Genomic DNA, 13,526 nt, shown 5'->3' on the forward strand with positions numbered 1-13,526 from the left:
TGACTGAGTTCCAGCCAGGCTCCTTGGAGCCTCTCCACTCGGCCTCAACCTCGGCTTGTAAAGACTTGAGCAGACACTAACAGTTTTTAACAGCTTCTGGCCACACCCCTAGGCCAACACCTGCCCCGTCAACACCTGCCTGAGAAAGCTCCCTGCACCAGAACTCACCGTTTGGACCAACCCTGACCTCCCTTTCTCAGGGTATCTGCTGAGAGGGCCGCAACCACATATCCTTCTATCCGTTCCCGATGTCTGTGCATTTCCTGTGACCCAGGAGGGTCTTTCTCAAGACTTGAGAGCTGCTCCCTGAAGTGTCCCCATTGGGAAGGATGGGGCCTGTGTCTCCAGGCTCTGGGAGGACAGAATCCTGACCTCAACAGTGGCCGGCACTGACACAGTGGGCCCCATCCCAGGGACGCTGACCAGCGCTGGGCAACTTTTCCCTTCCCTGACGACTGAGCCCCGAGCACCCTCCCTGCTCCCCCTACCACCTCCTTTTACAAGGCTGTGCCCTCTGCACAGATGAAGGTGAGTCCAGGTGATGCCGGACTCTTTCTTCTGTTGCAATAGTTATTTCTGTTGAAAATCCGTCCTTGCTACATGACCTAGTGCCCAGGGGGATGCTGAGACAGGATGAATGTATTTTGCATGTGAGAAGAACATGAATTTTGGGGGCCCAGAGTCTGGACTGTGATGGGTTAAATTGTGGCCCCTACAAATTCATATATTCAAGTCTTAATCCCTGGCCTCACAATGTGACTATTTGGAGATGGGGTCTTTGCAGAGGTCATTCAGTTCATATGGGGTCACTAATCTAACCCGATGTGTGTTCTAAGAAGAGAAGCTTAGGACACGGGCACACAGAGGGATGGCCATGGAGGACCAGGGAGGAGATGGTGTCTACAAGCCAAGGAGAGAGGGCTTGAGAGAAACCAGCCCTGCCTGCATCCTGATCTCAGATTCCTGGTCTCTAGGCCTGGGAGGATCCATGTCTGCCATGGGAGCCGCCCCACTGTGGTCCTGAGCTGACGCACACAGATCTGACACCCACCTCTCGCTTCACACCATGGCTGGTTCTGGAAGGCCCTCCCTGTGGCTCTGCCTGGCCAGCCTGAGCCAGCTCCCAGCCTCGACCCAGCTTTCCCTGGCGGCCCTGTCCCCCGCAGAGTGACCAGGGCAGGCAGCACCATGCCCAGCAGGAGGAGAAACTGCATCCATGTAGAAAAGAGGAGAAGCCCCGGGGGTCCACGTAGCAACAGGGGCCAGGAAGGGCCGCTCGGGCAATGCGTGTGGCTGCAGGAGGCGGGGGGCATGTGCAGGGAGCCCCCGAGGTGCAGCTCGACCAGCCTCCTCTTGACTGTGCTTCCCACCAGGGGCAGGAGGCACGTGGACACAGGAAGGCGGCTGCCATCACGAAGTACAAGACTTAAAAAGGATATTTTATTGTCATCACAAAAGAAACATCAAAGACAATGAGCTTTAGAAAATTTAAAAGAAGAAGAAAAGCTACCAAAGCTGAAATGGTGGCACCTCCTTCGAGTGAGCCCGGGAGTCCTCCCTGACGGCCGAGGCAGGCGCTGGCCGCACTCCCGCTCGAGCCTCCCTTCCTGTCTGCGGATTCTGCGTGACAGTCATGGAACGGCGTGATGGGGGCAGCAGAGCGTGGGGGCCTCTGTCCAGCACTCGTGGCCAGCAGCCCCGCTTTCGCAAGAACACGGGCACCCTCTTTGTCGTCTTGCCTCTCCACCTGGTGCCCCCAGAGTGGCTGCTTGTTCCTGCTGCACGTGACCCGGGGCTGGACGCCAGCCTCTGTGATGAGTTCTGGCTGTGTCCACGCTCCTGGCTCTCCCGGTGTCCCTCCACCTCTCTCCCCGATGCTCCTGGGCCTCCTCTGTCCTCAGGCCCCACCAAGGCTGAGTCTTGCCTGCCTGGGAGCTGGTCACCAGCCTTCTCTGGGAGGCCTGTCTGGGCAGATGCCCAGCCCTTCCTTGGGCTATCCTCACCCTTGCACTGTGGGGCTCCTGCAGCAGCCACATGGCCCAGGCTCTTCTCCGAGTGATCTCGGTGGACTGGAGTGGGTGGGAGGTGGCAGTGTCCTGGGCCTGGCCCCTTCTCTCCCCAGTGCGGACTCTGGGGCTGGCTGTCCCTGCGGGTCGAGTTCCACCCGAGAATCCAGCAGTGTGGGCAGGCAGCCAAGGGGTGGTGCTGGCACCGAGACTGTTCCCAGGAGCCAGAGAGCAGCTTTCTTTGCTTGAAATCAGAACAACCTCATTCCTCATGTCAGGAGTTCACGGGAGGGCCGGGAATGGAGGCTGGCTGGCTGCGGGCTGGGAGGAAGGCCGTCTGAGTGAGCCTTCGCAGCTCTCCGAAGCGTCCCCAACAGGGCCTGATGGTGCTGTGGCTTCCCTACCTTGGCGGCTGATGCTCCCACTCACCAACTGGAAACCACGCCTGTTTTCAGGAGGCTGGCATGGACGGGGTTGGCTCCAGGGCCAGCTCCTGCCTGGGTGGGGGCCTGGGATGCCAGTCACTGCCTCCTTTTGTGTGAGCACCTGGCGGGCCGGAGGGCAGGGACGCCCTGCTGAGGGGACACCTGGCCCCCAGCGCCCTGCATGCACCAAGCAGCGGAGGTCTGGGGTAGACCTGCTATGCACAGGGTCTGGAAGGGGGGCGTGTCAGGGGTCAGAAGGTGACTGCGAATCCAGAGAGCCATGGGGTTGAGGGCAGTGAGGTCGGGGGCAGATGTGGCCTGGGTGGTGGCTAAGCATGGCCCACGGCTCGTGTGTGGGGTCTGGGCGGCCCTGGACACCCCACAAAGGGTGGCCCTAGGCCCCCTGCCCGATCATGTTCCTGTAGTCGGGGACGATGTTCTGCTTCAGGTCCACCACCGAGAAGATCCACTTCACCTGTAGGCAAGGCACAGCACAGGGGTGAGCGAGGCCACAGCCCTGTCCCCGAGCCCCACCCACCCCTCAGGGCACTGCGGGCCACATCTCTTCCCCCAAGGTCCACCCACCCCTCATGCCACCCAGGCCACAGCCCTGCCCCTGAGGCCCATCCGCCCTTCAGTCCACCCAGGTGCCAGGGCCTCACCACTGCCTGCTCTGAGGCCTGGACATGGAGAGCAGAGCCAGGGCACCAACAGCATGTGGGCAGTACAGAAGACAGCATCAGGGACAGGTGGGGACAGCACGGGGGACAGTGTCAGACACAGGTGAGGACAGCATGGGGGACAGTATCAGGGACAGGTGGGCACAGCGTGGGTGACAGTGTTAGGGACAGGTGGAGACAGTGTGGGGGAGAGTGTCAGGGACAGGTGAGGACAGCATGGAGGAGAGTATTGGGGACAGGTGGGGACAGCGTGGGTGACAGTGTCAGGGAGAGTTGGGGACAGCATGGGGGACAGCGTCAGGGACAGGTGGGGACGGTGTGGGGGAGAGTGTCAGGGACAGGTGAGGACAGCATGGAGGAGAGTATTGGGAGAGTGTCAGGGACAGGTGAGGACAGCATGGAGGAGAGTATTGGGGACAGGTGGGGACAGCGTGGGGTACAGTGTCAGAGATGGTTGAGGACAGCATGGGGGAGAGTGTCAGGGACAGGTGGAGACCATGTGGGGGATGATTGTGGGATCTGGCCAGCAGCCTGCAATGCAGTGGGGCTCTCTCTTTGTTCCCAGGTGGATCAGCAGGTTGAGAAATAATAGATACACACAAGATAGTGAAAGCTGGGTCCGGGGGGGTCACCGCCTTCTGGTCCCGCGGTGCCAACAATGCACTGGATATACCAGCATTTATTATTAAGTTTAGTGAGGGTGGGGGTAGGTTATGAGGGATTTAGGGTCATTTGATTATGAGGTGAGATGGTCACATGGGGATGAAGTGATTCTTTAACATAACATCTGTGTGCAGAAGTACAGTACATTTGTATGTAGAGGTTACAGAGATAAGAATTTACAATATAGTGTGTGCATCCATAATTTCTAACAGAGCCTTAAAACAGAAACACAGTCTTTCCATAACCTGTGATTAGCAAGATATTAATCAGCAGTAACAATTGCAATAAAAGCTGGTTACAAACAATCCATGAAACAGGACGTGAAGCTAGACAATGGGTTAGACCGGAATTTCTCAGAAGGGAGTATGCCTTCACCCTAAAGAGGCCTACAAGAGCCGTGGCAAGATGAGGGTGTTTATAGCCCTATCTTATCCACATGGACAGGCGCCCCTCATGCGTCCGTTTACAGGCTCTCCACGAGGGGCGCATTCCATTCCCAGAGCTATGAACATCTGCTTTTCTGGGATAGGAATCTTGGTGATGTGAAACCTCCCTGACTGCACGTCCATTCATACGCTCTCTGCAGGGGGAAGCACATCACACGCTGTTGGCTTGTTCTGGTAGTCCAACCTGGCATTGTCTTTACACAATCCTGCATGCAATTTCGTATTTACAATAATCAGGAGCATTTCATCTTTTATTCCGTAGCAATAGTTTCAGGGGGTCTCCCTACAGGGGACAGTGTTGGGGACAGGTGGGAACAGCCTGGGGGACAGTGTTGGGGACAGGTGGGAACAGCCTGGGGGACAGTGTTGGGGACAGGTGGGGACAGCATGGGGACATTGTCAGGGATGGGGACAGTGTGGGGGACAGCATCAGGGACAGGTGGAGACAGTGTGGGGGATAGTGTTGGGGACAGGTGGGGACAGAGTGGGGGACAGTGTCAGGGACAGGAGGAGACAGAGTGGTGGACAGTGTTGGGGACAGGAGGAAACAGTGTGGGGGACATTTTTGGGGACAGGAGGGGACAGTGTGGGGGACAGTGTTGGGGACAGGTGGGGAAATCATGGTGTACAGTGTTGGGGACTGGTGGGGACAGTGTGGGGGAAAGTGTTGGGGACAGGAGGGGACAGCATGGGGGACAGTGTTAGGGAGAGATGGGAACAGTGTGGGGGACAGTGTCAGGGGGAGGTGGGGACAGCATGGGGGACAGTGTCAGGGAAAGGTGGGGACAGTGTGGGGGACAGTGTCAGGGAGAGGGGACAGTGTGGGGGACAGCGTCAGGGAGAGGTGGGGACAGCATGGGGGACAGTGTCAGGGAGAGGTGGGGACAGCATGGGGGACAGTGTCAGGGAGAGGTGCGGACAGCATGGACAGTGTCAGGACAGGTGGGGACAGTGTGAAGACATTATCGGGACAGGTGGGGACAGTGTGGGGGACAGTGTCAGGGACAGGTGGGAACAGCATGGGGGACAGTGTCAGGGACAGGTGGGGACAGCATGGGGGAGAGTGTCAGGGACAGATGGGGACAGTGTGGGGGACAGCATCAGGGACAGGTGGGGACAGCATGGGGACAGTGTCAAGGACAGGTGGGGACAGCATGGGGTACAGTGTTGGAGATGGGTGGGGACAGCATGAGAGACAGTGTCGGGGACAGTGTCAGGGACAGGTGGGGACAGCATGTGGGACAGTGGGACAGGTGGGGACAGCATGGGGGACAGTGTCAGGGACAGGAGGAGACAGCATGGGGGACAGTGTTGCATACAGGAGGGGAAAGCATGGGGACAGTGTCAGGGACTGTAGGGGACAGAGTGAGGGACAGTGTCAGAGACAGGAGGAGACAGCATGGGGACAGTGTTGGGGACAGGAGGGGACAGCGTGGGGGACAGTGTCGGGGACAGGTGGGGACAGTATGGGGGACAGTGTCGGGGACAGGTGGTGACAGCATTGGGGGCAGTGTCAGGGACAGGAGACAGGAGAAGACAGCATGGGGGACAGTGTCAGGTACAGGAGGAAACTGTGGGGGACATTGTTGGGGACAGGAGGGGACAGCATGGGGGACAGTGTCAGGGATAGGAGGAGACAAGGGAAGACAGTGTAGGGGACAGTGTCGGGACAGGAGGGGACAGGAGGAAACAGCATGGGGGACATTCAGGGACAGGAGGGGACAGTGTGGGGGACAGTGTTGGGGACAGGTGGGGATAGCATGGGGTACAGTGTTGGGGACTGGTGGGGACAGTGTGGGGAATAGTGTCCGGGACAGGTGGGGATAGTGTGGGGGACAGCGTCAGGGACAGGTGGGGATAGTGTGGGGGACTGCGTCAGGGACAGGTGGGGATAGCATGGGGGACACTGTCAGTGACAGTTTGTGACAGCATAGGGGACAGTGTCAGGGACAGGGAACGTGTGGGGGACAGTGTCAGGGACAGTTTGTGACAGTGTGGGGGACAGTGTCAGGGACAGGTGGGGGCAGCATTGGGGATAGTGTCAGGCACATGTGGAGACAGTCTGGGGGACACTGTTGGACAGGTGGGTACAGCGTTGGGGAGTGTCAGGGACAGGTGGCGACAGCGTTGGGGATAGTGTCAGGGACATGTGGAGACAGTCTGGGGGACACTGTTGGACAGGTGGGTACAGAGTGAGGGACAGTTTGTGAGAGCATGGGGGACAGTGTCAGGGACAGTTTGTGAGAGCGTGGGGGACAGCATGAGGGACAGGTGGGGACAGCGTGGGGGACAGCGTCAGGGACGGGGGGGACAGTGTCAGGGACATGTGGAGACAGCCTGGGGGACACTGTTGGACAGGTGGGGGCAGCATGGGGGACAGTGTCAGGGACAGTTTGTGAGAGCATGGGGGACAGCGTCAGGGACAGGTGGGGACAGCCTGGGGACAGTGTCAGGGACAGTGTGTGACAGCATGGGGGACAATGTCAAGGACAGCTGGGGACAACGTGCGGCCGACCTTGAAGAAGGTGACGGTGGCACTGTAGCACACGCTTAGCAGGAAGAGTGTGATGAAGATGGTGATGGTCGTCCACAGCCCGTCCAGCTCCCCGTCCTGCGCCTCCGCACAGCTCTCCTCCAGTTGCAGCTCTGGACAGGAAGGGGGTGGTCAGTGCTGTGTCCCGCTGGGCTCGGGCCTCTCGGGGTGATTCCCTCTGTGGCGGGACCCAGGATGTAGGGCCCCGCCGGGATGGCCCAACAGTGTCCTGAGGTCAGCTCCCCACAGCTGCCCACCCTGGGCACCAGCTTTGGCCCCGGGGCTCAGCCAGACACCCGGCCCTAGATAGTGACCCGGCCCTCAGCAGGACCCGCTCCCCGTCTCCCATGTCCCTCCCTGAGGCCCAGAGGGCAGGAGGATGGTGAAGCCCACACCTCATGTGACCCCAGCTGCAGGGAAGGGCGGTACTGGGAAGTGGGCCAGAGCCAGGGACGCGACGTGGCGTGTGATCCCCTGTGTGTGGGGGCCTGTGTGTGTGTGGCGGCTGCAAGGGCACCTTGTGAGAGGAGGGCTGGGTTTGTCTGAGCTGGTCAGCAAGTGGAGAAGCTGCCGAGCGGCTCATGGGCCTTGAGGTGCCGCGTGGGGCTCGTGGGGGCCTGTGTCCGAGGAGTGTTCACGTGTGGGAGGACCTTGCTCTGGTCTGGGTGCTGTGCAGGTCGCCCGGGTGAGGCTCCGTGTGTGAGGCGTGCACGTGTGTGTGTGGTGGCCGTGTGGCCGGCCAACCTCAGTGTGGGGTTTGTTTAACGGGTCTGGGCTGAGTGTGTGTGTGGGCATCTGGACCAGTCCCTCCATAGGGCTCGAGAGTGCATGTCCCCAGGAGTCGGTTGTGTCCCCATGCGGGTTCGAGGCTGGGCAGGGCTGCCAGGGGTTAGTGCCGTGGGGGTAGATGGGTGAGGGAGGGCCTGTCCCTACGCACATGGACTAGGCATGCTCCCGAGTGGGCATGGGGGTCTGAGGACAGGGCGCTCACAGAACAGGACAGTCTCCTACAGAGGCAGGGGCTGTGTGTCTGTCCCCAGGGGCTCCTAGGGCTTCTCGTGGCTCAGCCCAGGGCAGCTGCTGCTGGAGGGAGGGCCACGATGGCAAATCCCCCACCCTGCCGAGGGCAGCCCCTGGCTGAGCCCCACCCTAGGCGGCCCAGGCACACCTGCACAGCCTGGGCCAGTGTGACCCACTCTGCCTCCCTCATGCCACTCAGGCCTCAGACTCGGCCTGACCCGTGGAAAGAACCATCACAGTCTCGCAGAGGCCCAGGGCAGCGCTGGGTGCTTTATTTCCATGTTGGGCGCCTGGGAAGTATGTACACGGGGTACGTGCCAAGCATCCTCGCGTGACCCCGAGAGCCTGGGGAGCGGGGGCTTGCCGGCCGTCGCACTCATTTACCCGGAGACAGGGAGAGGCTCTTCTGTGTGTAGTGGTTGTGCAGAGCCTCATGCATCACGGAGCATGAGAAGACGTTCCCCTGCTGCCACCTGCTCTTGTCCACGGTGAGCTTGCTGTAGAGGAAGAAGGAGCCGTCGGAGTCCAGCATGGTAGGCGTGGTGTTGTAGTTGTTCTCCGGCTGCCCGCTGCTCTCCCACTCCACGGCGATGTCGCTGGGGTAGAAGCCTTTGACCAGGCAGGTCAGGTTGACCTGGTTCTTGGTCATCTTCTCCCGGGATGGGGGCAGGGTGTACACCTGTGGCTCTCGGGGCTGCCCTGTAGGGACAGAGGTTGGCACAGCGGTCACTCTCAGGGCAGAGGGTAGGCCGAGCCGGCCTCTGTCCATGTGGCCTTCGCGCTCCATGGGTCCCACCTTTGGTTTTGGAGATGGTTTTCTCGATGGGGGCTGGGAGGCCTTTGTTGGAGACCTTGCACTTGTACTCCTTGCCGTTCAGCCAGTCCTGGTGCACGACGGTGAGGACGCTGACCACACGGAACGTGCTGTTGTACTGCTCCTCCCGCGGCTTTGTCTTGGCATTATGCACCTCCACGCCGTCCACGTACCAGTTGAACTTGACCTCAGGGTCTTCGTGGCTCAGGTCCACCACCACGCACGTGACCTCCGGGGTCCGGGAGATCATGAGGGTATCCTTGGGTTTTGGGGGGAAGAGGAAGACTGACGGTCCCCCCAGGAGTTCAGGTGCTGAGGAAGAGATGGAGGTGGACGTGTCAGCACCCGGCTGGGGCCTGTCCCTGGATGCAGGCTACTCTAGGGCACCTGTCCCACCTTGAGCTGGAGGGCGAGGCCTGGGCTGGCTTACCTGCGCACGGTGGGCATGTGTGAGTTGTGTCGCAACATGGGGTTTTGGGCTCTGCAGAGAGAAGATTGGGAGTTACTCGGATCTGGGAGGAGAGTTGTCTGAGCTGAGGGAGTGGAGAGTTTGGCCTTTGGGGTGGGCTTAGGTCAGGGGCAGGGTCTTCCCGGATATGGCTCTTGGCCAGTCTGAGTGCAGCACCTGCCCCTTTGTGCACAGGGCCTGGGGTAGGGGCTTCCAGCCTGTGGCTGCCTGGAGCCTGGTGGAAAAAGCCAGAAGACCCTCTCCCTGAGCATGAGTGGAGCGGGCAGAGGCCTCCGGGTGAGGAGACAGATGGGGCCTGCCTTGCTGCCCTGGACTGGGGCTGCACAGCCGGGATGCGTCCAGGCAGGAGGGCTGAGCCTGGCTTCCAGTAGACACCCTCCCTCCCTGTGCTGGCCTCTCACCAACTCTCTTGTCCACCTTGGTGTTGCTGGGCTTGTGATCTACGTTGCAGGTGTAGGTCTGGGTGCCCAAGCTGCTGGAGGGCACGGTCACCACGCTGCTGAGGGAGTAGAGTCCTGAGGACTGTAGGACAGCCGGGAAGGCGGGCACGCTTCTTGTCAGGGCACCTGAGTTCCACGACACGGTCACCGGTTCGGGGTAGTAGTCCTTGACCAGGCAGCCCAGGGCCGCTGTGCCCTCAGAGGTGCTCCTGGAGGAGGGCACCAGGGGAAGACCGATGGGCCCTTGGTGGAAGCTGCAAGAGAGGTGGTGCCATGTGACCGCGGTGTGGGACAGAGCTGGGCCCAGGGTGCAGAGGCCCCTCGGTTCTTATCTCTCAGTGCTGGTCCAGGCAGGGTCCAGTGTCTGGGCTAACGGGCATCTGGTGTGCACCTGGCTGGTGCCACCTGCCTCACCTTAGCCCCCTCCCTGCCCCAAAGCCAAGGTCAGGCCCCGCCCGCCCCAGAAAGCTTGCAGGACCGGTGGCCCTGTGGTGCCCTTCTGCAGGCACCCCTGCAGCCTAGGAGGCGGGGCTCGGCAGCCAGGTCAGCGCTTTGTCTCAAAAAACAAAAAACAAAAAACAAAAAACAAAACAAAACAAAAAACAAACAAATAAAAAGTTGTAAAAGGATTGTGGAAAAGGGATCTTATGTGGTCAAAGGCGGCTGTGATTGGATTTATTTATTTTTTTGAGACAGAGTTTCACTCTTGTTGCCTAAGCTGGAGTGCAATGGTGTGATCTCGGTTCACTGCAACCTCTGCCTCTTGGGTTCAAGCGATTCTCCTGCCTCAGCCTCCAGAGTAGCTGGGATTACAGGTGCCCACCACCACGCCCAGCTAATTTTTATAGTTTTAGTAGAGACAGGGGTTTCACCACGTTGGCCAGGCTGGTCTCGAACTCCTGACCTCATGATCCACCCGCCTAGGCCTCCGAAAGTGTTGGGATTACAGGCATGAGCCACTGCACCTGGCCGGATTTATTTATTTATTTATTTATTTTTGAGACAGGGTCCCACTGTGTTGCCTAGGCAGCAGTGCAGTGGCACTCAGCACTGAGGCTGAGGGAGGTTGAGGTTGGAGGGCTCAAGCAATCCTCCCACCTCAGCCTCCCAAGTAGCTGGGACTACGGGCACGTGCCACCATGCCTGGCCAATTTTTTTTTTTGTATTTTTTGTAGAGACAGGGCTTCCCCATGTTGCCCAGGCTGATCTCAAACTCCGGGGCTTAAGTGATCCACCCTCCTGGAATGCTGGGACTACAGGTGTAAGCCACCTTGCCCAGCCTGGATGGAATTATTTATAAGGTTTAATTAGAATTAGCTTTAATATTAACAGTTCATGTGAAACTAGAATTTGGTCTTCTCTGTTAAAGTGACAGTTTTCTGGAATATTGGTCTGCTCTTCATTATGGCAGGTTTTTCTTTTTTTTTTTTTCACCTTGAAAAATATATATTTACAGGAACAATTCCTCATTCTGTGGGACTCTTTAGAAAAAAAAGGTCCATTTTGGGGAAGCAAAACAGTGGAGACGAGTGTAGCACCGTCCCCCAAATCACCAACCCCCAGGTCCCAAGGCCTGGGCTGGGCCAGGGCTGACAGGGGAGCCCAGGAGTCTTTTGAACCCACTCTTCCTGCCTAGAATAGAGACAGGACAGGCTTTATGTCCCCCATTCCTCCCTCCCAACTCCAGGGACATTGAAAGTGTCCTTTGTACCTACCTGCAGGAAATTGGGGGGCTGGGAGGGAGGGAACTGAAAATACACATCTGTTATCAAAAATAAACACCTGGGGGGGGGAGGCGGCAGGAAGATTCCCCCCCACATCCCTTCCTTCACACCCACCCCACCAAATATAGGAAGAGATGACTCCCTCTCCCCTATTGAAAAGCCCCATTTAAAAATAGATTATACTATCAAAATGGCAGCGGGGGAGAGACAGGGAGACCTGGAGTACTGGCTGGAGGGGCCCCCCAGACAGGAACCACCCCCAAAAAACCCCTCCATTGGGAGGAAACAGGCAGGACCCCAGGGAGTTTGGCAGACAAAGGAATGGCTTCTCAGGGGGAAGAAGAACAAAGGGACATTCCTCCCTGGCCAAAAAGTTGGTTAAAAAAGGATAAGCTGTCTGAGAGAAAGGTTGGGGAGGTGGAAATTTCTATTCCAAGGGTGTGATTCTGCCTTGGCCAAGACTCCCAACCCATTAAATGGTACAAATTCTTCCTGGACCCCGAGTATGGCCAGGAATAATAAAACGAAACTAACTTCTACTCACATCCGAAAATGGACACAGGGCTCCCTCATCTCCCCAAGGGCAGGCCGAGGAATGAAGAAAGAAAGGTCGTTCTCAAGCCAGACCCCGCTTATCTTGTCTTGGGGGAAAAAGCGGGGAGGTGGGGGAGACGTCCTGACCACCCTAATAGGTTAGGTCAGGCGCTTCCCAGTGGCCTTCAAAAAATAAATAAACCGCCCCTACCATTGAAGTAGGAGATGTGTCAGGGCAGCCACTGGGGGACCGACAGAAAAGAGAGAAAAGAGAGAAGCTGTGGAAGCTGAGTGTTTTCTGTGGAGGAGTTAATGAGAGTCACTCCTGGGAGAAATTCTTCCCAAGGATCCCCACCCCACCACAATCAGAGCATGAGTCTTTCACAGTTGAACTGTGTTTCTCCTTGAGAGAGCATGGATGGAGGGACCCCAGAAGGGGTGGTGGTGCTGGTGGTGGTGGTCATGGCTTCTGGGGCCCTGGCGAGAGCACCGCGGGGGTCGAGAGGCCAGCCACGCCGATGGAAGGGATGTGCACCTGGGCGCCGCCACTGGACGGAAGCTGGCAGGAGAGCTTGGCCGGGCTGCGGGGGGGGACTCAGGCTGCTCCGGAAGTGAACGCTGGGAGGCAGCGAGCTGGGTGTCAGCAGCGCAGGGGTCAACGTGTGCGTAGGAAGCAGGGACAGGGTCAGCGCCGGCCTCGGCGCCTGGAGGCCGGAGCCAGTTCCCGATCCTGGGGTCCGTTCGGGTCCCGGCGCCCCTAGCAGCCTCGGGCTGAGTGGAAGCTTTAGGTCCCGGGGCTTCCGGCCCTTCTGCGGCGGGATCTGAGGGCTGGAAGCCGCGTGGCCACCCGCCTGCCCTGCGGTGTCCATAAGGACCTCGGCAGCGGGGCTGGCACGCCCTCCTGTGGAGGGACTTCAGGCTCGGCCTTGGCGGTTTCTGGCACGAACCCTCTTTCCCCCGCGAATTCCAACTCTTCCTCGGGCCCTTCCACTTCCACTTCCGGGGGCAAAGGGCGGCGCAAACCCGGCTCCACATTCGGCTCTTCTAATTTGAGGTTTGGGGCCTCGGGCGGGGTCAGGATGACCTGCAGAGGGAAGCCGGCTTCCTCAGCCTCCAGGCAGGCCTCCAAGGGGCTTGGACTGCAGGAGCTGCGTTGGGGAGCACCGCAGCAGGCCGAGGCTGAGGGGGTGGCTGCGGCTGCAGAGACTGGATGGTGAAGGTGGAACAGAGGCCCGAGCGCATGTACTTGTTCCGGCTGTTGCGTGCCAAACCGCCAGGGCCTGCCATTCCTGCACCCTTGGGTGTGCCTGGCTTTCCTGAGGCAGTGCCCTGGGGCGGCAGCAGGGGCCACAACTGCCACGGCGGAGTAACCGACACCTCTGGTTGGGGCGGGCAGTCCTCACTCAGTGGAGCACCCTGCGACCTCAGGATAGGACACAAACTTGTAGACTTTATGCCATGTCAAATTTGTTCTCTATCTTGAGCGGGGATCCAGAATCGAATAGTAAAAGAACATTAACTCCAGAGGCCACGAAAGAAATTGAATTAGTTGAAGAAAAAATTCAGCCAGCACAAGTAAATAGAATAGACCACTTAGCCCCACTCCAACTTTTGATTTTTGCTACTGCACATTCTCCAACAGGCATCATTGTTCAAAACACAGATCTTGTGGAGTGGTCCTTCCTTCCTCACAGTATGATTAAGACTTTTACATTGCACTTGGATCAAACGGCTACATTAATTAGTCAGGCAAAATTATGAATAATAAAATT

General features: G+C 58.5%; 1 gene segment (V, D, J or C); it reads right to left on the reverse strand.

Annotated features, from left to right (window-relative positions):
- Window positions 1-1,414: 1,414 nt before the first annotated feature.
- LOC107972995 (immunoglobulin heavy constant gamma 1-like) lies at window positions 1,415-12,975 on the reverse strand. The segment is given in 7 exon segments: window positions 1,415-2,906; window positions 6,736-6,866; window positions 8,158-8,472; window positions 8,570-8,899; window positions 9,018-9,068; window positions 9,458-9,750; window positions 11,765-12,975. Coding segments are annotated over 7 exon segments (1,230 nt in total).
- Between the last annotated feature and the right edge of the window lie 551 nt (window positions 12,976-13,526).

This window comes from Pan troglodytes, chromosome 15 (assembly GCF_028858775.2).
Source record: "Pan troglodytes isolate AG18354 chromosome 15, NHGRI_mPanTro3-v2.0_pri, whole genome shotgun sequence".
Classification (NCBI taxonomy): Eukaryota; Metazoa; Chordata; class Mammalia; order Primates; family Hominidae; genus Pan; species Pan troglodytes.